Consider the following 25224-nt stretch of genomic DNA (forward strand, 5'->3'; position numbering starts at 1 on the left):
TCCTGTAGTTTTTTGTAGTAGGTGGTGTCAGAGAGTTGTCTGTTGGCTTCTTTTATATAGACTTCACGATTAAGGTTAGCTATAGCTCCTCCTTTATCTGCTGGTTGTATTAATATTTAGTGGTTAGATCTTAGGGATTCTATGGCCCTTCTCTCTGAGGGGGAGAGGTTGTTATGGTGGCATGTGTTGTTGATTATTTCATTGTTCATTCTTTCCCTGAAGCAGTCAATATAGCGGTCAAGGTCTGAGTATTTTTTTAATACATTGAATTTAGCAGTCAAAGTTTGAATATTGAAGCAGTTAATATAGCAGTTAAGGTTCTCTTAAAGGGAGATATTCATAGATGCTAACATCATAAGGATCCAGTATGATCACCTGCTCTTTATGTTCTGCATAACACAGGCCATAAAATTGATTAAGCAGATAAATAACTGAAATCGTAGGTCTTATTCTGTAAACACTTATGTACCTAAGGTGCATGGGCAGTTCAATTGAAGTGAATAGGACTACTCAAATTTTCAAAGTTAAAAGCACATCTAAATTGTTTTCAGGGCTGGAGTGTTAAAGAATTTATGTTATTTTTGTTATCCTGTTTAAAACTCGCCTCTTAAAAGCTATTACAATGAACTAATTCTAGAGACTAGTGGTACCTGAAAATTAAGGAAAATCAAGAGGAATGCATTCTCTGGCAAGTGGAAGTCCCTCTGACATTTTCAGATGCAAGCAAGTGAATCACTTTGGTGATTTCATCTCTACAATGTGTTGTTTGTTGCCTCAGGGGGAACCTGTAAACAGGTTTAGTCTCTGTTGGCAACTTGAATAAAAACACTGGGTGATTAATAACTCCCATTTTAATAATATGAAGGAACAATTTCTAAACCAGGCAGTCAGCTATGTGAGTAAACATGAAGAATACCATATAAATGCTCGAAGTCATAAAACTATGGAACATAATCTCATCAGAACTCTTGAGATTAATAAGGCTGGACTGTAATGCTTGGATGGAAAGTAAATTACATTGTCATGAAAAAGTTGTAGTAATGAGTCAGTGTCGGCACTATATCTCAGTCTGTATCAAGCAAGTGCCCTAGCACAGTCATAACAGCAATACTGAGAGGGCCATCTTTCAGAGAAGTCGCTGAACTGAGATTCAGACTTGGAAAAGGGAGAAGGGTGTTTTGGTGGAAAATGGTGTTTTGATGAGAATTTTCCAACCAGCTGTAGATCATTGGGAATTAGAAATGTCATTGCCCTTTTCTGAAGGATTATCAGGTTTAAGGTTCAATGTCCTGGCCACATTTCAATTCATATAATTACTTTCTGTGTACTTGTATCTATTTTTTCAGTTGTGTTTAGTACCCCAAACTGCTGTATGATTTCCCACCCATTGAGACTGTCTGCATTTTCTTAGTAAAATTATCCTGTCATTGTGCATTCCTACATAGAGGTTATTGCATAATGTTCTTTGGGCATTACCCTGTGTCCATTGAGCTCAATTGGAAAACTTCAGTTGACTTGATTGGCAGAAGATAGGCCAGGATGGCATCTAGAGACTGGTTCAGAGATGCGCCTGACAAAGTAGGTTCTTGCCTACAAGAGTTCATGAAAGTTTATACCTCTCTGAGCACATAAAAGCTCATGCCTCTCTGAACCAATTAATCTCTAAGGTGCCATCTTGCTTTATCCAACTTTAAACTAACATGGCTAACCACCTCATTGCCTTGAATGGTGCTAAATCAGATCCTTTGAGAAAAGAAAGCACTTTACAAAGATAACATGTTGTAGGTGAATCTTATAATTTTATAACTGGGAATTTATCAGGCCATGAACTCTAAATTACTATAAAAATTTACAACCTCCACTGCTACAGTTTATGTGCTACTATGCATAATATTTGTCTGTTACATCTTATGCTTTCTTTAGGATGGAACATGAGGCTACCCAGCTAGAAAAGCAACATGTACACAGTGTGTATGAAAGCACAGCCTCCTATTTTAATGACTTGCAAAGCAAAGCATGGCCTCGTGTTCGTCAGTTTCTATTGGAGCAAAAGCCTGGCAGTCTCATTGCAGACATAGGTAAGTCACTGTTTTGTATGCAAAGAGTATGACTTACAAATTAAGGTTATCATACTTGTACCTTAGTGTGTAGGATATTTTTAATAGTAGGCTGGGTGCTATATGTCATGTATCTTACTGCTCTATCTGATCGCTTACATGGCTGTGATAGGCTGTTTCACAAAACACTTGCTCTTTGACTTCTACAACAGTGTGAAATTCATCTCTTTTTACTCTTTCAACCTCCATGAAATGAATCATCTTAACTATACAGAAAGTGCATATCTGCATTTCTCAATCTGAGTGTCAAGAGTAGGTGCTGTAAGACCTGGGTCCCCTCCAGCCTGATGTCCTCCTGACAGATGATGACAGGATGAACGAAGCCATGATGTTACCCAGCTGCTCTTTGATGTTATTCTCTCGCCCATGATGACTTTGATTTTACTTCTGTTGGGGATCTAGTTCTGCTGGGTGATACCTCGGGCCTGTCAATAGAGTTTTTACGTGGGGCTTTGCCTCCCCTACACTCCACCCTTACCACCTCCTTGATGTTGTATGATGCTCTTATCCTGGGGGTAAACCTTCTCCGCCCCCGGTTGCGTACATTAGACCTATCCAGGCTGCCCAGGATCCGTGTCAGGCCCTACCGGGGGGTACCCTGAGGGTTTTGGGGATTTTGACAGGTAGTTTAACAAGTTCCTTCCCCTGTCATTGGTTCATTGACAGGGGCACACATGAACTTAAATCAATTCCTTTTTTAACCGACTCTGGTCAGGCAGCCGAAATTCAGTCAGGCAAGCATTGTCTTCAGGATCAATGTCCCATGCCAGTTGCTATTTTTAACAGTCCTGCCAAGGGCCAAACTCAACAAAAACAAATCAACTCATGCCTCAGTCAGTCGTAACAAAAAATCCCACAAATACTTCCATCAGTTCATCCCTTGTCTCTAAGCCGAGATTGATTGTCCAGTTCACCTCTGGGTCACTTCCCTTATCAATTAATTTCCAGTCTTTTGTCAAAAAACAATCCCCTCTGGAAAACTTCTATGCTGAGCTCCCCTCCCATCTCGCCTGTGCCACCTCTGACCTGACTTCTCTTTAGTTGTGGCAATTCACTCTGGTTAGGACAGTAGCTCCAACATCCTGGCCCTCAGTACCTGAATTTACTAGTGATCCTCCAACCACCCATGCCTGCTGCTTGCACTCCTTATCTGCCACCTGCTGGAAACCAGTGCAAGTGGGAGAGTCCTCTGGCATCTTCTGCCCTGCGATGCTGCAGTCTCTCCCCAGCTGCCCTTTTCTGACCAATGAGGCCATTGGTGGTGATCAGTGGCTCTGGAAATGCTGCTTGGAGCTCTGTTCCCTCTGGCATTCCTTGCTCCATTTAGGGTAAGTTGCAGAGAGGGGTCACTCTTGGTTTTTTCTCCCCTCCCATGGTCTCTCCTTCCACACTGAGGTAAACCTTCTTTGTACCCCTCTAGAGTTAGGGATCCAGAGATAAATATAGAGCACTGTTACCCAAGCCCAGTCTCCCAACTCAAACAATCCTCTGAAACACTTTACTTTGTGTTCTAGGCCTTAAGGTTGTCTGTTCACTAATTGACAGTCTAATAACATATTCTGTAGCATACTTTCATTAATTAATCTTCCTGGAATGGTTTTTCGTAGCTCCTAGGGGCTATAAGAATTGCCTGTCACCTTGATATTTAGTTAATTGAAACTACACAAGGAGGCATTTTCACTAGGGACAGACATTCAGTAAGCCCAAGCTTGAATTGATTCACTCTTTGCAGGTTAGTCAGGATGCACAGCTTAAACTGATTAACTGGACAGACATTCTCTGTTAAACTAGGAAATGCAGCCACATGCCTGTAGTGGCTCCAGCCAGAAGCCGGGGGCCACTAGAGCATGCCTGCCAGCCACTGCCAAAGGTGGGGAAGAGAAATGCCCTCCAAGGCTCTCACCCCTCCCTGCTGGAGTGGAGGGGGCATAGCCAGGCACCAGCTGGGGCTAGCACAGCAGCCTGGGAGTGGGGATAGGGAAAAAGTACTTTCTCTGAAGCAAGCATGTATTGAGCACAGCAATTTGTAAAGCATACAACAGGGAACTACCGAAAATCTTCATCTAAGCAAAGATACAGCCCAGTAAAACACAGCATACACAACTTATTCTAACTTAAAATGTAAACCAGGAAGACAAGAATTAGTTTTACTAATCCTGAGGGCAGAGAGTCTCCTTACAGCTAGGCATTCAGAAAGGCTTTGTTTAGGTATGTAGCTTTCTGCCATCTTTCGTGAAGCTGTCTGCAGCTTCCCTTAACTAGATCTCTGGCATGTATAATGATTGTTAAGTCTTTGCCAACATTTCCCACTTCTCAGTCTGGTTCTGCAGGTCTTAGCTCTGGGCTCACAGGTGCAGGGCTTGGATCTGCAGATAGGGGACTAGTTTACTTCACTCCCGCCCTCTCCCACCCCTCTTAGGGACACACTCTGGAATTAATCCCCTCCCAAGCCACAGAGTCTGCAGTCAAACCCCTTGAGGTTCTAGGGGAGAGAGGGGACAGAGGGAGGAATTAACTCTGTCCCTGCCTGGCTGCAGGCAAGCCATGGAGGTGTTGCTGGGGCTGGCACACAGCAGCTGTGGTCCCCAGGGTTTGCCAGTGAAGGGTGGTGGGGAGAGGGGACGGAGGGAGGAATTTGCTTCAAGGGCCGTGGCAGGCCAGCAACATCCTGCCCCTGCTCTGGCTACAGAGCAGAAGAGAGGGGCCAGCTCAGCTCACTGGAGCAGAGAATAGAGCTCTGCCCAGCCCAGAGAGCATTCCAGGATCTAGGCAAGTCTGATTTAATTTAAACCAGCAAGGGGTTTGGGGCAGACATTGCATAAACTGGTTTGAGCCAAATCAGTTAAGTCTGATTCAACCAGGTTTATCTCAAACCAGTTTTGGCCATTTTCAGACTGGGTTATGTGCACTGAATGTCTGTTCTGTTACAGTTTTAAACCAGTTTCTGATGACTTAAACTAGTTTGAGTGTAATGTCTCTCCCTAGCCACAGTGTATGCTTAATAACCAATATCCTTTTTTTTAACTTAACATGACATTTTTGTCAAAATACTTCTTGTTTGCTTGCTTTACATGCTCATATTAATGCTACACATACATATTAATGGTAATAAGATGAGCTGTCCTTTCATTCATGGCCCTACTGTTGTTTCTTCATGAGGATAAACTACTCAGACTTTGACCTTATATTTTGTTTTCACAAAAACTGATTGTTATTTCATAAATAGAAATCACTGACATATTCTCATGAACAGTATTAAAAATCAAGATCCTGTATATATTATGTCATGGGGTGGTAATCAATATTCAGTTTTATTCTGATGTGGAACTGTAACCCATTTATTGCCAGCACTAAATTTTATTAACTACTTTACAGTTCCCGTATTCTGGAATAGTCACTGAAAAACACTTAATCAAAACTGCCCATCAATTAATTGAAGTTAAAACATTCTAATTAATATACACATAACTTACATTTTTTAGACAGGAGCATTCCAAACCAATAAGTAATAATACCTTATCTCAATTTAACAACTCCTGTTCTCTTATTAACATATACCTCTTAAGTTTTCATCTCGTATTTTTTTGAGCAGTTTTCACATATTAGCCTCTTTCATTTCTTCCTCATCCTCTCTTCCTCATCCTCAGGACAGAGGCTATTTTTAGCCCCCCCACCTTTGGACGAACAATCCCCCCCCAGTGAACCAACTCCCCCTCATCCCACTCTTCCCCCAAATCTGACTTACTTTCTTGGCTCCTGGCTCTGGTGAACTCCAGTAAAGTGGCACTGGGAGGGGCTTGTGGGATGTGGAGATTGGAAGCCTTGGGGAGACCGAGGTGTTGTCCATCTGGTGGCTAAGAATAGCCTGGTGTGGGGTAAGGGGGTTGGAAAAGTGGAGCCCTAGGGCTGGGGCCAGCCACAGGGCTTTCGTATACTTGGGGTTGTGCTGGGAACTGTACAGAAGTTTGGGACATCTAAATTGGTTTAAAAATGGCTGATCTGTTCTAAATTGACTGAACCTTAGAGGTAGGGTTAATTTAGTTTGGGTCAGCCATTTTTAGACTGATCTAACTGTCCTGAACTTCTGTACAGTTTGCACTTAGATCCACCTAGCTAGTGCACGGTCCACATATGGGCAAACTAAGTTAAATCGGGTAGCCATTTTTAACCTGAGCTAACTTCCGTGTAATCTTCCTGAAGTGTTTTGCTGCTCTTCCACTGATATTGTGCTGTATCTGTAGATAATGTTGTACATTAGCATCAATGAGAGCAGCTGCAGTGCTGTTTCTAAAGATAACTGCAGGCTTTTAAATTGAATTACTAATACTGAAATGGTTCTCTGTGTCTTGCTGTTTCCCTGCTGCTGGGCTGTAAATTTTCAGAGATTATTCCTCACCACTGACCCATAACTGTGCTGAATGTTTTCTAATCTAATTTGGAAAAGTGCCTGTGATGCATATGGTATTGAAGAGCACTCTGAAAGATTTCAATTTAGAACAGCACCAGTCTTTTAGTAATACAAAACATACTTTCAGGTAGAAGACACATTCTGTAGCTGCTTGTCACACAAATGTACTGCTGTAATGGAGTAAAGCAAAAATGGTTAGAGGATGAATGTACCTGTGACACTGAAATACTTCTTTCTTGTATAGGGAACAGTGAGCTTCTACCATTTTTAAGTATGTGTTTTGTGGTTAAAAAATCCCACCTCTAAGCTGCTGCAGCTCTTTAGGACATATGCAGCAGTCTGAGGGAAATCCTGCTCTCTCCTCTGAAGCCCTAGAGTTCCCACTGCCAATTGAACTCAGGCAAAAGGTAAGGGCAGGATTTGGAGGGGTATATGTACTGTGACACACATATAATATGGTGTTTTGCTTCATGATGGCCCCAGGATGGAGAACAGGGAGAGATTCTTAAGTACCCCTTTCTTCACTGATCCTTCTTGTTAGTGTTAGTCCTTGCAAAGAGACTAACAAGGGATGTGTGTAGTAGCCCAGGAGATGTGTGTAGTAGTGGCTACAGAGTAGCCCAGTACCTGCATGGAAGGATTGCTTTCACTTCTACCTGCACAGCACCTCAAGGAGACTATCCCTTGCACCCGGGTATTAGGCTGAGTGGCAGCATTTGAGCCTAGTGTAGAATTTGCAAATGTAGAATTTCTACTGATATCAGAGAAACCTTTGCAGTCTGTGTAAAAGTGTGTGGACTGTGGATCAGAGGGGAGAATGTTGAGCTTTAATGTTGTTTGTTGTCTTTTGAAGCTTTTTAAAAGCATGCTGCCCAAGGAACAAAATGTTTATTTAGTCATTGGGGAAACTACTCTATGCCTGGTGATGTGAACATACAGGTTAAATCGATAAAATGAATCCAGTGAGCAAGAAGTCTGCAGGATCAAGCCCCTATTTCATTTTTCCAGACTATTTTTAAAAAATGAAATATTAAAAAGAGTATTTTCACACTAAATGTTTTCATTCTGTGAGGGATGGCAGATGATGATAACGAAGTGTGTCTTTTTTAGGTTGTGGGACTGGAAAGTACCTCGCTGTCAACAGTCAGGTGTATAATCTGGGCTGTGATTACTGTGGGCCATTAGTGGAAATTTCAAAGAAGAAAGATTGTGAAGTATTGGTATGTGACAACCTTAATCTTCCATTTAGGGATCAGTGTTTCAATACAATCATCTCCATTGGAGGTAAGAGGATAGGGGAGCATGTTTGTGCTCTGCCAAAGTAAATGTGAAATATTTTGGCTAATGTTCCTGTTTGTTTCTATGTTTCACTTATGATTATTGTTAAATGATTTAATTTAAAACATGAATTCATGATTGGAAACCTTAGAATGAAGAGGCATTTGATACAATTTTACAACCATGGTACTGGCTAGGGAAGTATACAGTCTGTATATGGCTTTCTCCTGGGATAATTGTTTGCATTTAACATGTGCTAACTATCACGTATTAAACTCCAAGTATAAACAATTCAATCTGTAGTTTTAATACATGCTAGTTGGTCAAGGGATACTCTTTCCTCCTTCCCAGGGGTCTTCCTTGCCTAGGTAAAATGTTAAAGCTACAATTTGCCTTGTTTATGCTAGGACTTTAATGTGTCAGTTAGCATACTTTAGGTAATATGTTAAGAGTACATTTTTTTTCTAGTGCTGACAAGGCATAAAAAATTCGAAACAACATAAACAACCTAAGTGCCTATGTCCCATTTTCTAAAACGAGTCAGGAATTTATAAGCCTAACTCCAACAGATACTCATTTTTAAAAATATTACCCACGTCCTGTGCATCTATATTTAAGTCGAATAGTAGAGGATTCATTTTAAAATGTGTTTAGTAGTATCTATCATCACTATTATATTGTACCATTTAACCTGCACAATACTGCTAATAGCATCTTATATACAAATGATAAAATATGAAAAATACTGTTGTTCATTGTATTTGACCACAGAGAAATAATTTTATGTAGTGAATAAAATGTTTTGCCATAGGAAATACATGTTTCAGTGGGTCCATGCCTCAGTAAATTCACAAACTTCGAGTGAGAGAGAGTGCCCAGTATATTAGCAGATTTACCTTACTAACAGGTTTTACTGCCTGCCAGTGAGACTGAGCCAGAGTCACCTCTTAGTTACACTGGCATAATAAATGGATATAAAATAAATATATCTGCCTGCCTGCCTGCATCCTACCTAGGCCAGTTACTAGATTGATGAGAATAAATATGATAATCATGTTCTCTTACATATAACAGTAATGAATGTTCATCCTAAATAAAATGAAATCTAGTACATATTTATCTGTCTCATTGCAGCCAAATTGTTTTTCCTCTTTTATGAAAAGGGAAAATATTCATATCAGTCATCAAATGCTTCTCTGCTATTGATCAAATTAATATGTCTATAGAATCACCAGGAAGATTATTTAAGAGGTAAGGATTTTTTGGGTTAAATCTTTAATTGGATCTGATTTTATTGGATCATGGCTGAGATAAAGTTAGATAAGCTTTTGAACAAAACTTTGCATTCAGAAGCTTGTCTAACTTTATCCAAACTATGCAGTTAGTCCAATAAAAGATATTACCCCAAGATATCCTTGTCCCTTGCATAATTCCTAGATCATCATTGATACAACATCACTCTAATATTACTACTAGGATGATGACATTTTAGCTGTGAAGATAATTTGATTTATTATGTGAACCTTATTTAGACAGGAACTTTACAGATTGTGTTGGCTGATTATATGTTCCTGGTATTGGAAGTCACCTTAGTGACAGAATCCTTCAGATCTGTCAGTAGCCTTTAGTACCGTTTTATCTCATCTTGAACACATCCAAGGATGGCAACTGCACAACTTCTGCTGGGAGCGTGTTTCAGATTCTGGTAACCCTTACAGAAAAAAAGTTTTTTCTTATGTCTAGCCTAAATTTTTCCTCTATTAGCTTGTGCCCATTGGTTCTCATCCTCCCTTGAGGTGCCTTCCTGAAGAGTTGCTCCCCTAGATCTTGATGTTCACTCCTAACGTACTTGTAGGCAGCTATCAAGTCACCTCTCAGTCTTCTCTTACTCAGACTGAACAGGCCCAGTTCCTGGAGTCTCTCCTCATTTCCTTCAGGCCCCTAATCATATGGGTGACCCTTCTTTGTACCCTCTCAAGCTTATCCACATCCTGCCTGAAGTATGGTGCCCAGAGCTGGACTCAGTACTCCAGCTGTGTCCTCACCAATACTGAATAAAGAGGGAGAACCACCTCCCTGGATCTATTGCCAACACATTGGCTGATGAACGGCAGAGTTCTATTTGCCTTGCTGGCAGCTTCATTCACACTGTTGACTCATGTTCATCTTCTGGTCAATTGCGACCCCCAGGTCCCGTTCAGATGCTGTACCAGCCAGTGTACCACCAACCACAATGTAGTTATGGTGAAGGTTCTTCCTACCCAGATAAGGAGCCCTGCACTTATCCCTGTTCAACCTCATCTGTTTCCGTTCCGTCCATAAAACCAGTTTGTCATGGTCATCCTGGATCCTTACCCTAACCTCTGATGTGCCCATGTTTCCCCACAGCTTAGTATAATCCACAAACTTAATCATTGAGCTTTCCACCCCCTCATCCAACTCATTAATAAATATGTTAACGCTCACAGTTCCAAGCACAGATCCCTGGGGAACAACACTGGAGATGGCCTTCCAGGATGAGGCCATTGCATCGATTACAACTCTCTGGGATTGGCTTCTAAGCCAGTTGTCCACCCATATCACTTTAGGCTGATCCAGCCCAGTACCCTCCAATTTAGTTGAGAGAATCTCTTGGGAAACAGAATCAAAGGCTTTGATGAAGTCCAGTATGTATTTATCTGGAATATTTGATGGACATGCTCCAAATGTACTTAAATAAAACCATGTTATCTTGAAACTATTTATATGATTCAGTTACATTTGGTTGCGGTCATGATTACTTTTTTTGTATTCAAGGTTACTTAATTCTTTGAATATTAGGGGGGAAAAAGTGAACAGCATATAAAAATGAAATGTAATTTAATTCTATTGCATACAGCAAGAGTGGATAGTCCAGGGTACAGTAACAATATGATATTGTCACCGATGTGAATTTGTTTTAGGTTAGTATTGACCAAAAGTTTTTATTGTACCATCTGTTAGCCATGTAGTTTGTTGAACATAATGGGCTCCTATACATGTGCAGGGAGGCTGCTCCATGCGCTGTAATTGAGTCTGCTGAAGCATGGGAATTACTGCAGTCCAGCAGACTCCAGTGTTACATGTATCAGTGTCCCCACAGTGAAAAATGGCTGTGGGGTACTTTAAAGTAAAGCTTGTTCGACAAGCTTTAGTTCAAGGTGCCTTGCTGCCATTTTTCAGCATGGGGACACTGATATATGTAATGCTTCAGACACTTTAATAATAGTAATTCTTATTATTACGCTGATACGTGTAATACTTTGGGCACTAATAAAAGTGTCCCCCTCTCAGAGCATGTTTATAGATGCCTAATGATATGAACAGGTTGGATCAGTTAATATTACTATTATTTGTAAATTTCAGTGGGATCCTAGTGGGTGAACTGGACATGGAGTCTTAGGTGGTGAAGGAAAAATACATTTCCTAGTGTAATTTACATCCTTTGTATACCAGTGTAAATTACCTGATCATTAGGAAAGGACAGACAGGCAGCTGCTCTGGAGTAGGTGCATCTGATAGGTATATATATTTCTACGCCTCACTGCTGGGAACCCAGGGAGTAGGTAATCATAGAAACATAAAAAAGTAGGAATGGAAGGGACCTCTTGAGGTCATCTGGTTCAATCTCCTGCATGCAGCAGGATCATCTTTGTCCAAACCATCCCATACAAGTCCTTGCTTAACCTATTCCTAAAATTATACAGTCAATCCTGTCATACAGCTACAAGGTATATTGTCCAAATATACCAAAAACACTGTAATCTCCAATGGTAAAGCAGGAGCATAAGGGCTGTCAGTATCATGCTGCTTCAAGGGTTGTTAAAATGCACTTGAGAGGTCCAAGAAGTGGGTCATGTTCCCTGATAACAAGGAGGGTAAAACCCTCACAATCCATACCAGTCAAACTGGGCTAAGCCTCTCTCCTGATCCCAAATGTGGTGATTGGTCTGACCTTGAGCAGAGGGTCGAGGCCCTCTTATGGGCCTCTGAGTTAGAATCCCAGCAGCAGCATTGGCACATGCCAGTCAAAATCTCCAGCCTTGGCTGCAGCTAGCACTCAATGTTTCTGAGGAAGACAAAAAAAGAACCCTTCTATGTGTAGCAATAGAAGGGGGAAAAATTCCTTCCTGGCTTTGTGAGACAACCAGGAAAGCCCAGAGGCATGGGAACAAACACCCTCCATTGTGCTCTGCAACCTGGGGACAGCAAGCGTAATTCCACAAATCTCACCATTTAACTGGACAACCAGAACTCCCTTTTCTAAGGACCTTGTTACACATTGCACTTTATGCTGCTCAGATGCTCACGGGTATTAGTGCTTACTTTGAGTTTGGAGCAGTCACACCCTAAGGCTAAAAAATTTCTCTGACTTCCCCCCACCTGTACAGCTGTGACTTGCCACTTGAGGGCTGGCAAGCTGTGGGGGTGACTAGGAGTTACAGCTCCGAGTTGCCACTACAGGGCTGGTGAGCCAGACAGGCTTCTATCCTTGCTCTAGGGTGTGTGAGAGATGGGTTCTGTGGGGGCAGGAACATGAAGCTGGGAGGCAGAGAGTTAATGGGATGGGGTGGGTAATGAAATGGAAGGTGGAAAGGAAATGGGGGTGGGGGAAGGGTGGCAAAATGAAGGAAGTCAACCATGGAAGACTAAAATAAAAAGAAGTAAAAAATATATTAAAAATAAAGAGGAAGTAAATTAAAGAAGGCTTAATAAATTTAGGATTTGGGATTGGGATTGAGGAATGGGGGGTGCTGGTTGGGCTTCCCAGGGTGTTTGGAAGGTAGGAGCAGTAAGGAAGGTGTTTTGGGGGGAACTGCTGTCCCTGCTGTGGGAAGGAGGCCCAGCTCATGGGGATCCAATCTGATCCCTACTTTGTCGCCTTCCACCCACCCTAGGCCCCACTCCTGAACCTCACTGTTCCCTGCAACCTGGCTAGCTGGCATGTGCTCTGCAGGCTGTTTGCATGGGGTTGTAGTCCTGGGGATGGGAAGGTCGCAGTCCCAGAGATGGGAAGGGGGAGTTGGTCTGGTGCCAGAACTGTCCCCCAGGCAGTATAGAGTTCAGGGGCTGGAAAGTTTGTCCACACAAAACAAGAGGGCTTGGGAGGGGACACTGCATCCTGGGAAGCTGGAGGACTGCAAGTTGGGTAGTTCATCTGTGGGGAGTGGCCATACACTAATGGAACATGAGCTGGGTAGCACAGATCAGAGATAAACCTACCCTGGAGTGGCGTAACTTTAAGCCACCTAAAGTGTGCTTAAAACTAGATTCAGTTATTAATGTGTGGATAATCCAGGGATTAAGAGCTCCAGAAGCCACCTAAAATTAATGTGCAACAAGGCCCTAATATCCCCTCCATTATTTTATCTCAGCTGCTTTATTCTTCTTTTGTAACTAGTTGGTTGTAGAGCTCAACTTCATTCTCCCTGCTGCTGAGCATGGTCTTCTCCAATATCCACCTACTGTAGGCGGCACAGCTTTTCTCATTATCTTCTAGGGGTGTGTGAAACAGGCCATATTCAATTTGGATTCGGCCTGAATTGGGGGACAGTGATTTGATTCGTTGATTTGGATCACTGTCCCTGATTTGATTTGGTTGAATCGGAATCTGAAGATTAGATGCTGATTTGGAGAATCAGCGATTTGGCCATAGACACAGGTTTAAATGTTTTTTCTACATTCCTCGAGGTACCAGGTGTGGCTTGTGAATGCTGCGATGGTGGGGCGACAGGAGTGCGGGGGGAGGGGGGTCCCACTGCATGCTCAGCTGTGGACTTGGAAGCAGACCAGAATTACTTCCGGTCCACTTTTGGGTCCACTGCTGAGTGCATGGGGGACACCCCTCCACACCCCCTCAGCTCAGTGATTGGCTGTGGGGGTGCCCCCCAGACCCAGAAGGCACCAGTTGCTGAGCTGGGGGCGGGGAGCGGGGGAAGGGTCCTCCACATGCTCCGTGACAGACCTGGAAGTGGACCGGACATGCTTCTGGTCCACTTCCTGGTCTGCCGTTGAGCATGCTGGGGACCCCTCCCATGCTCCTGTGGGACATTTCATCCGCCTCACCATCTCAGCATTCACGAGCTGCCTGGCACCTTGAGGTATGTAGAAAAAACATTTAAAGCCATGTCCATGTCCGAATCATCGAATCTCTCCGAATCAATTTGGAGGGTTCCGATTCAGTTCAGAGAGATTAAAGGGTCTCCTGATTCGATTTGGATTTGGAGATTTGGCTGCCGAATTGGGCCGAAACTCTGCCAAATCAAATCAGCGACCAAAGCTTCACACAGCCCTATTATCTTCCAGTTTGTGGGGTTGGGGGAGGAGGGCAGGGGAACGGACCTTTTGGGCTTCCGGCTGTGTGCTTCAAAAAGCAACTTCAGTGTAGTTACTCCTAGATCTTCCCTGACCAATACTTATCCAACCTCTTATTGAAAATTTCCAGTGATGAAAATTCCACAGCTTCCCTAGGCAGTCTATTCCACTGCTTTATTTTTCTAATAGTGAAGAGGTTTTTCCTGATATCCAATCTAAACCTACTTTGCTGCCACTTCAAGCCATTGGGATATGTCCTGCTCTTTGCAACAGTGGAAAAAAGGTGTGCTCCCTCTTTTTGCTCTTTATAGGAGACCTTCAAATATTTTAAGGCTGCTATCCTATCCCCTCTTAACTATCTATCTTGCAAGCTGAAAGTGCCTGTTTCTGTCAACCTCATATGGTTTGCCAAGTAAAGAGGCACTGGCACCTCCTGTGTCTTGCACCTGATGTGCCTGTTGATGCATCCGAAAACTGAAAAACTCCTATTGACTGCAGCCTTTTGTGAAGCTGCATCACACTGCAGACTTTTATTGATTCTGTTCCATCCAGACTGTTAGATCCTTCTCTGTAGTGCTGCCACCCAGCCAGTTGTCACCCATTTCACATTTATGTTTCTGATTCTTCTTGAGGTATAACATCTTGCATTTGTCAGTATTTAATTTCATCCTCTTGGCTTTCGCCCAGCTTCCTAATTTATCAAAATTCCTCTGAATTGTGCTCATGTCCTTTAGTATGTTTGCACTCCTTCACAGTTTTGTGTCCTCCCTCTGCAACTTTGCTCAAGAAGCTATCTATTCTGGTTGGCAAATCATTAAGAAACATGTTGAACAGCACTGGGCCCAGGACAGACCCCCATGGGCTGCACTTGGAACTTCCTGTCATTTGAATATGGATCCATTTATAATTCCCTTTAGCTAGTGAACCAGTTGTTTATCCACATTGTAGTAATTTTATCTGGCTTGAATGTGGAAGTTTGTCAAAAGCCTTGCTGAAGTCCAGTACACTATATCCATTGCATTCCCTTCATCCACCCAACTATTTATTTTGTCAAAGAAGGACAGTCAGATTTGTTTGGCATCATTTGTTCTTAGTAAATCCACGCTGCTGCTTGTGATCAGACTTTCGTCTTCCAGATGTGTGTAAATTACTTTCCTGATATGCTCCAGTAGCTTCCCAGGTGTTGAGGTGAGACTAACCTGTTATTCCCCAGGTCCTCCTCTTTTCCCTTTTTTTAAAGAGTGACTCTATGTTGGCCCTCTTCGGGTCCTCTGCTGTCTCACCGGAATCCCATGATTTCATTATATTATTGTCAAGGTCTGTGAGATCTCTGCTAGTTCCTTTAGTACCTTGGGATTAAAGTTCATCAGACCCTGATGATTTATTAATTGAGACCTGTCAAAAGCTCTCTGTTTCTTCTGTTATCTCAACCTCCAGTTTGTCCCCTCCCTTATCCAAATAATCCTTATTAGCTGTTTCACTGCAACTTAATTTTCTGTGAAGTCGGGGGCAAAGTAGCTATTGATTAGCTTTGCCTTCTTTGAATCTTCTGTTAACTGGTCACCTTAGCTTTCAGCAGTGGACCCAAAGCTTCCTTATTCTTCCTTTTCTGACCAACACATTTATAGAACCTCTTCTTATTAACTTTAACTTCTCTTGCCAGGTGAAACTCTTTTTTTCACCTTTGCCACCTTGATTTTGTTCCTGCAGGTTCTTACTAATTTCTGGTATATTTACTTGGTGACCTGCCCATCTTTCCATTGCTCATATGCTGTATTATGAGGCATCCTGGAAGTTTGCTGCGTAGCCACATTGGTTCTGTTGCCATTCTTTTTGTGCTCCCATTGTGTTGGGAAGCTCAACAAGACGCTATCCACAGCCCTTTTTATCCTTCAGTTTCTCCTCCCATGGCACCATACCTACTATCTCCTTGAATCAGTTGAAATACAATTTTTTGAAACCCAGTGTCTTAGTTCTGCTGACTTTATGCTTTCCCTGTCTCATGAAGTTTATGAGCAAACAGCTATTCTGAGATGGATGTGGAGAGACAATAATTAAACTGATGCAATTTACACAATAATTTTACCCCAGATTATTTCAGAGATAATTCTTCACCAAGTTACTGTAGTTTTGGGGTGTATATTGTCTGTCTGCAATTTTTCACACCAGTGTGATACTGATTCGCTGGTGTAACCATGTCATCTGTTCATGCCTTCAGCTGTTCTTTGACCATTAGAGGTGGTCCCTTCAGGACAGGGGTAAAGATAGTTGGACCTTCAAAGAGACAGAAATTTTATTTCTTGAAACATCCAGAGATTTCAAAGTGTGTTTTATTGCATATTAGAGTTAAACCTTGAAGTTTTGAAATTCCTTACAAAGGAAAAGAATTTAGTTTCAGAACGATCAAAATTGCTTTGATTTAATTATCTAAAAAAATACACACAATTAAAAAGTTCAAAAGATAAATCACCTCAGAATGACACATTTCATTTAGAAAATGTTGGAAAGAATTATTTTGACTTTGTCCAGACTTTTTTTTTCCAAAGCAAAATTTATATTAAAAAGTGACATGATCTTGTAGAGTATTTCAATAGGCTTGGTTTTCTGAAGACAAATAGTTTGGCTTATATTTTTGCAACTAGCTCTAGGTAAAGCATGTTGTCAAGAAGGTAAAGAGGAAGCTTGCATTGTGTTTGACTTTTGCTATACGTACTCTGTGGCTAGAGAGAGAATTTCTAGTTCAAGTATTGTCAAAATATATTTCCTGGACACCAAATTAACTAAAAAAGGGGCTTTTAAGCATGAAGGAGGGAAATAAAGAACCAGTAGTAATATTTAACATGCCTTTAAATTTAACTGCCTTCACAGTGATTCACCATTTTTCAACAAAACAGAGGAGAATCAAAGCAATAAAGGAAATGGCCAGGGTGTTGATGCCTGGAGGCCAGATGATGATTTATGTTTGGGCTATGGAACAAAAGAATCGTCGCTTTGAGAAACAAGATGTTTTTGTTCCTTGGAATAGGGCCTTGTGCTCCCGGCCTTTTTCAGAATCAAATCAGACTGGGGATAAGAATGAACTTAATGCTAAGAATCAGGATATACACCTACAACAATTTACAGGCTCTGAGTGTGCTTACGCAGTTAATCCTAAACTGGATTTTGATTCAAAACATTCCCACAGTACAGACCATTGCTTACCAGGAACCTGTTGCATGAAAATGTCTGAAGAAGAAAACAGATTCTATAGGGCACTGGGGAGATCTTTTCGTTTGTGGTTTTTCTCCAGATCCCTTGATGAATCAGCTTTGCGAAAGCAACCTGAAAAGGTGAAGCAGGAGAAGAACATAGGCAGATGGACAAATAGCGCAATATCCATTCAGCCTTCAAGGCACTGCAGTTTAGATTTAGGTCATCCTGGGCCATTGTTAAAAGAACGAAGTTTAGATGATGATGAAGTGTTTCTGGAAAGTGTGTCTCTTGGGAAAGCACAATGGATGGCAGCCTCAAATGCAACAAGAGATTTAAGTGGAGAGCAAGACATTCAGAGCAAGCATGAAGAAACATCATCATTAAGTGGCCTTATGGAAGACAAAGATTGCAGCTGTACTTGTAAAAAGGATGAAGGTGATAAGTCTCCAGCTAGCAAACTCTTTAAAAGAACTTCAACAACTGACTCTACTGATTCAATTTTGGATGCAGCAGTGACTGTTGGAGATCAGACTACTGGCACATTGGATACAAAAGCCTTCATGCGTTATTATCATGTTTTTCGGGAAGGGGAGCTTTGCTGTCTAGTAGAAGAGAATGTGCATGAGCTTCAGATTCTTTCTTCTTGCTATGATCATGGGAACTGGTGCATAATTGCAGAGAAGTTAGGAAAATCACTGCAAACAGAACAACACAAAAACTTCAAGGTTGCATAATTTGAGCTGCTGCTTGTATTCTTGTGATTATGCAAGGTAAAATGGAATTTCTGTCTTATATAGGTGTGTGCCATCCATTCCTGATTTTGCTGTGTATATTTATTTGTAAATACTGTAAATAAGAATGTATGTGGCAAATGACACTTATGTTTTGGTAAAGATAGGCTTTTACAAAGTTCAAACCTGAGAGTTTTATATTGCTTTTAGCAAATGTCTGAGTTTTTTAAATGTATTTTTATTAAAAAAGAGATAATTTTTATAAGATAAGGATCAGGGCATCTCTTATGATAAATATTCCCCTTGACAACAGTGAGGCTTGGTCCTGAAAACACTTAAGGGTGTGTGTTACTTTACTCACTATCCCCCTGATTCTACAGTCCCATGCTTCTAAGATGCCTATTTGGGGACTTAAGCACATGTTTAAAGTTAAGCATGTGCTTAATTACATTACATTACTGTAGTTCAGAATGATCCCATGATACTTTATTATTGTTGGTAAAGTTCATTCATGGGCATAAGCATTTAGAAGATCAAGCCCTGAGTAATTTATTATTCGTTTTTCACAGTCTGGAGAAAATGAGTCAGCTGCATGTGATCAAGATTTTGTTTTTTTTAAATAAACTAGTTTATGCTTTAGGTTGGTATTCAGTCTTATGTATTCTCCATCAGAAAGAAACTAACTTATTTTCTATGGTTTTAGAAGTTATTTTAGGTCATCTATAAATAAAGTTTACCAAGACTAGTATTAATAACCCATTAACTAATTTAACAAGTAGGGAAAATCAAATCTATGTGATATGCATATACGCGGAGGCTACATGAAATTAATATGATTCCAATGTCATAGCTTAGTTTAAAAAGCTTTCTTGGCTATTATATTGCATCAACTCAGTTAGGTGACACGGTATGCTTTCTTTTGTCTTAAACATGTCCAGAGAAATGCAGAGGCAGAAGACTTGAGTTCAAGAAATACAATTCTGTATTTTCTCACATACTGCATGAATCTTTTCCCCCCAAATCAGCCCCTGAAAATTGGGCTGTGTGTTTTAAGTGAGGAGGCTGGTTTCTTCACTGGAAAAGCAGTGTGCCTTGAGACATTATGCAGACCATGCAGCTGTCAAGATGGCTAGTGCTTGTGGCTGCTCAGCAAACTGAAGGGGCAGCCTCTTGTGTTAACCCTCTCACAGCCATAGCTTTTGACTGAGCACTGTAGCTTGTGCTTGAAGTAGCAAGTGAGGTGCTGGTAGTATTTTGATGAGTCTTGTTATATGGAAACAACACTTTATTTACAGGAGCTGATATAAAAAAAAAGACTTATAGTAAAGAGCTTGCTACTGCCCTTTGAAAAGGTTTGGGATCTAACTTGTGTGACACGGAGTAAGTCCTCTTAGGAACGTAGAGTGTCCTGGATGTGTGGCATTACAGAAGACAGTCTGCCACCTGAAAAAGTTCCCACACCTCCTGGACCTTTTTATGTTTCCTATTATGACTATTTCACACAGTTAATCATCAAGCTGTAAAAAATATTTTTTCTATATTTTGCCTTCCAAAGACAAGGTGCACGTTTTATTTGGGGAGGGGTACATGTTGTATGCGATAAAATACAGTATTGGGAATTGGATTAAAAAATCCTTAAAATCCATATCTTCCACATTTGAAAAGGAACAGCCCCTGATGTCTCTTGGTGATGGAAACCAAAGAAAGCCTACAAGCATAATTTTGATAACTTCCTTCTCTTAGAAAAATGCAGCTTATTCGCAAGGGTAAGTTTGCTGAGTGCACTGTTCAATCATACACCCATTGTATTGTATTACACCACCTTGACTCATGCTGAGCAGCATTTGGCTCCTCAAGTAACCTGATTGATTGCAACCGGCAATAGATTATAACATAAAGTTGTATGTCACATGAGGAAGAACATAAAAATCTGGTTCATTGGTTCAATAGCAAAACTGGATTTGCTATCAAGAGAGCAGGGTTAGGCCATCAGGACCTCTCTGTCTACATTTAGTCACTGCATTTCTAGGGCTAAATATTGTACGCAGGCAGTGGAATTACACTAGTGAAAACCGCTCCATTGATTCTACTTACGTCAGTGAAGCTTAATCAGTTCACACTAGTTGAGGTTCGAGCCCTCTGTATTTGCAGCTTTTGAAGTGAGTAAATAATTTGACCCTCATAATTAAATTGTCCGGGTCATTACTGGAGATGCTTAGTATATAGGAGTCTTAACAGCAGCACTGAAGTAGCAAGCCTGCTGTAAGTGCTTTCAAAACTTTACCCAATTCACCATATGTAAGTTGACAGTTCTTGGGTTGTTTAGTTGTACACTTGGATGGAAAAGAATACTTCCCTATGTAGCTACCTACTAGTAATTTACATTTAATAATATATATTCCTATGCTAATGTTGTCTTAATAGACCAACCTTCATTGTTTTTCCTCATTGACCAGATTGTTTATTTGTACCACTGTATTCTACCCCCACCTCCTCCCCCAGTTTGTTCTAAAAATACAGAAGGGAATAACTATGTCATTCCTTTCCCTGCCAAAAAATGAAGTCTACCCTTACGGTGTAAACACCGAACCAAAGCAAAGATTATTTATCTCTTGGGATTCTTTCTAGCCTAACGGGGCACAAGTCCCGGGGCCTGCACCAGCTGAGCCACAGGCTGCATGGACGTTCCCTCCCCACCCCTCTCCTCACTGTATTATGTTCATCGTAGATAAATGCAGGGTGCTGCACCTTGGGAGAAGGAATCCACAGTATACATACAGGCTGGGGAGCTCCCCTCTTGAAAGCACAGAGGCGGAAAGGGATCTTGGAGTCATTATTGACTCCAAGATGAACATGAGCTGCCAATGCCAGACCGCAGCCAGCAAGGCCAGCCATACCTTGTCACGCATCCAAAGGTGCATCTCAAGCCGGTCCAGAGAGGTGATAGTCCCCCTCTATGTGACTTTGGTCAGGCCGCAGTTGGAGTACTGTGTCCAGTACTGGGCACTGCACTTCAAAAGGGATGTGGCCAGCCTGGAGAGGGTTCAGAGGAGGGCCACCCGCTTGGTGAGAGGGCAGCAGGACAGGCCCTGTGAGGAGAGACTGAGGGACCTAAACCCGTTCAGCCTCAGCAAGCGGAGGCTGAGGGGGGACCTGGTGGCTGCCTACAAGCTCATCAGGGGAGATCAACAGCAAATAGGCAGAGCCCTTTTCTCCCCAGCACCACCTGGGGTGACAAGGAACAATGGTAATAAGCTGATGGAGAATAGGTTTAGGTTAGAGATCAGAAGGCAATATTTTACAGTTGGGGTGGCCAAAATCTGGAACCAACTTCCCAGGGAAGTGGTCCTCACCCCTACCTTGGGCAAATTCAAGAGGAGGTTGGACGATCACCTGTCTGGGGTCTTGTGAACCCAGCATTCATTCCTGCCTGTGGCAGGGGGTCAGGCTACATGACCTGTTCAGGTCCCTCCTGACCCTAGCTACTATGAAACTATGTGTTCACAAGGACACCCCATACTCTACCGCTGCACTGGGTGTCCCACCACCCATTGTACTGCATAGGCATGTGAATGCAGCTCTTCTCTCCCTGCCCCTCGCGCTGCAGTGCGTGGATGTGTGAGCACAAATTCCCTCTGTTGCAATCCATGCCTTTGTGGTACCCCCCCACCATTGCACCAATTGTGCAACCCTATTTCTGCCCCCTTCCCCACCCCCTACTCCATGCATGGCTGCAGAGTTGCCCTCAGCTCCCCTTGCTGTTCCCTGCACTGCCCTACCTCCTGGGTTAGAGGCAGGAAATGGAAGCCAGTGGAGGGTGGTGGAGCCCACAGACTTTGGTTGCTGTTGTAGGCAGGCAGGAGCCTGGGGGCTGCAATTTAATCCTCTGGGCCACCAGTTGGACAGCCCTGGCCTAAGGTTAGGAAGTCTGATTACATTTTTTAACTGGGTTGCCTCCAGATGGATATTTTCTTGGGACTCTGAGTGCTCAAAATCCATGGAAACCAAGTCCCTTTTTTGTAGGGGTTTAATTATTTATTTAGCTATTTTTAGGCACCCAACTTTAATAATACACCCTTTATCTGGCTACCACAAATTCCTTAGAAACTGGCATTATAAAAAAACGTAAGTTGACAGCCAGTTTTAATTCATACAAAGCAAGAGCATTGCATTTTTGTTATCGACATTTTTGCAGAGTCCGTCCTGCAGTAAGCAAATGTCAGATTTCAGCATGCTAACTAATTTTCACAAAATTAAGTAGTTTTTTCAGCTCTTCCTTTTCCTTGGGTGGCATCTTCTTGTGAACATCTAAATTCACTTTCTAAGCTCCAGTTCTTCTGTTAGTTGGCTGAATAAGACCTGTCATGTCAGGTATTTTTAAAGGTATTTGCTTATGGTCTTACTGTGATTCTTGGTTTGAGCAAGTTTAGCCACGTCATAGATATTCCCAATTATTATTTCTTATTTGATTTCCTCTTCTGGTTTTAAACTGTCACTGCTACATTGGGCTACATCTGAGGGGGATTGATGACACTATTTATCCTATGATCAATTATTTTTTGGTATACTCCTCCCATTTTTTTTTCCTTTGGGGCTACAAAGCCTTCATTTGACAAAACTCCTAACAGCAAGGGAGCAGCCAGATCATAAAACGGCATCCTGCTCAGCAGGTATTTGAATCAGACCTTTTCTTCCTTTATGTAAAGACTGGGTAAGGCTGTAAGTACTCATCTCTTCTCTTAATGCTTTTAATGTCTCTTTTGATTACCCTCCTTTATCTTGATCAGCATGACATTACCCAGGAACCTCTTGTGATACTAGGGCAAATTATAGTCCACCTATTAAGTGCTTCAATGGATTGAGGTGCTTAAGTATGATTCTATTCCATCTTGCTTAAGTTGCTGAAAAACAATTAATGCAAAGATGGCTGGGTGCTCCTCTTCATTACTGCTTTTTTGTGACTCAGTCTTAAGGGTAGGATGACCGTGTGCTACAGAAGTAGATTCTTCAGTGTATCTGAACAGGGTGGAATAGAATAGAATCACACTTAAGTATCTGAGTTCACTTAGATGCTTAATGGGTGAATAGAATCTGGTCCCTAGTTTCATATTTTAGCACATTTAGAAAAGTGAAAATGCTATTGAGAAGTCCATAATTAACATTACATACATAAACTTCCTGCACATCTTACAAAACAAGACTTTCAGTAGGCACATTTATATGAAACATTTACTGCGGAGTTGACTAATTAGCTCCACAGTAAACATCTCAGCATCTACATGTGTAGTGCTATTAGGATGGAGTAAACTAATTAACTCTGCTACAGGTTAGTACTTGTAAATACAAGTATCATGCTGTGGCAGAGTTTTTTACTCCACAGCAATGCACATGTAGATGCTGATGAGCCTGGCTGGGGCACAAGGGTGCTTCAGTGAAGGGGCTGACTGCTGGCTAGCTCCTCACTGAAGCCTCCATGCCCCAGCCAGCCCCTCCACAACAAGTTGAGCTGGGTCAGAGCAGTCCCAGGCTGGCAGGCTGAGCCTCAAGGCCACCTGCCAGCCAGGACTGTTCCACCCCAGCTCAATGTGCTGTGGTTGCAGGCACACATTCAAACGTGGCACCCAGAAGCAATAAACTCAGATGTGATATGTACTGGACTTTATTGCTGTTCATTAATTGCATGTGTAGATGAGCTCAGTAATGACAAAACAGCAGTTTTTGGCCCTTGAGATTATGTCTAAGTTACTTCCCAAGTGAATGTGGGAACAGCACTGAGAAATAAGCCCTGCCCACTGCATGTGGGCAGGCTTACAAATTAGACAGTGAAGAAATCTTGGGATCAGGCTTAAGTTGCTTAGTGAGGGCCCACCCAGGGGCCAGACTCAGACTGTTCTGAGAGAGATGCTCAGGGCTGGTCTGAGGTGTCTATTTTACTTTATTTACAGGTCTGAGCACATGCATAAAGGATTTATTTCTTGGTATTTCTTCCTCACTATATTTTGAAGCCATTTTTAAGTTGTATTTGGAGACATCTTGGTCACACAATGAAAGATGCCCCGTTTCCTTCCTTTATAACTTGCTATTGAGTATTACCAGTCTGAATTGACTGAACACATGCTGCTATTTTGTTAAATCTTAAAATATGTAATCTAAATGAACACCGGCAATAAGAAAGAACATATCAGATTACAATTGAACAAACATTTTTTGATGGAACTGTAAAATTGCAATCTTTGATAAATGTCATTCTGCCTTTTTTGAAGTAAGTGTGAATATTTATATAGTGAACACAATTGTTTTTCTACAAAATATAATTAATTTTTACCTTCTTCCAAGCTGAAGAAGGAAATAGTTTTAAAAGCACAAATGGGTGATAAAGGCTGTATACTCACATGATGGTGTTTTTTTGTGATACATGTTTATATTTCTCTTAGGTATATGTACACTTTAAAATCACGTTTGGTTAAGATGTATGCATGTTAGAGCTGCATAGCACTGTTAAAGAGCAATCTGACTGTGGCCTGATTAAAAACCATGGCTCTTATCCTGTAATTGCATCTGACCACATTTATTGTCCTGTCTGCAATGAACTGACTTTAATGTTGCACCACAGGAGGGAACTGTGTTTGTAGGAGTTGGACTCATATGCAGTGCAACTTGGATGCTTCACTATTACTAATTTAAAAATATACAGCTTAATATCTGTGGTGAATCTCATACTTGTAAATCTTATGCATTTATTCTGGCAGTTACCTATGACTGTAATTTCAAATCTTCTGGCCAAGTTTGTGTTTAAATACCACACTGTAATCACTTCAGATATGAACCATCATTTGGCTGAAATTAATTATTGCTTTGTTAAAATATTATTTCTTGTAGATGTTACATATTTTAAGATACATTAATAAAGATGACATATCCACTAGCAACTCTGTATGGGAAGTTCTTGCTGGTTGTTCAGATTGAGAAGCTTTTTGTTGTTAGAGTAATTTGCTCAGTATTTATTGGATCATGCCAATTTGATACCCAAGCTGATCTATGTTCAGCCCTTTAGAACCAAAAAGTAAGGCTTTTCTAGGTCTTGTTGCCTTTAAAAAAATTTAAAATTCTTTTGATTCTCTCTGTGATTCTTGTTTTCTAAACTGGCCAGTAAGCCTATCTATTC

At 41.5% G+C, this 25224-nt stretch overlaps 1 protein-coding gene across 3 annotated transcripts in view; it reads left to right on the top strand.

Moving 5' to 3' along the window:
• TRMT9B (tRNA methyltransferase 9B (putative)) overlaps positions 1-24984 on the top strand; it is a 48247-nt gene extending 23263 nt beyond the window's left edge. For all 3 annotated transcript variants that reach the window (XM_019481278.2, XM_059721773.1, XM_019481277.2), the window contains exons 2-4: positions 1924-2078; positions 7636-7809; positions 17005-24984. In XM_019481278.2, coding sequence (XP_019336823.1) covers positions 1925-2078; positions 7636-7809; positions 17005-18062 — 1386 coding nt within the window. In that variant the 5' untranslated portion in view covers position 1924 and the 3' untranslated portion in view covers positions 18063-24984. The remainder of the gene's footprint in view (positions 1-1923; positions 2079-7635; positions 7810-17004) is intronic.
• Positions 24985-25224: the final 240 nt, after the last annotated feature.

The sequence above is a fragment of the Alligator mississippiensis genome, chromosome 2 (assembly GCF_030867095.1).
Source record: "Alligator mississippiensis isolate rAllMis1 chromosome 2, rAllMis1, whole genome shotgun sequence".
Taxonomy (NCBI): domain Eukaryota; kingdom Metazoa; phylum Chordata; order Crocodylia; family Alligatoridae; genus Alligator; species Alligator mississippiensis.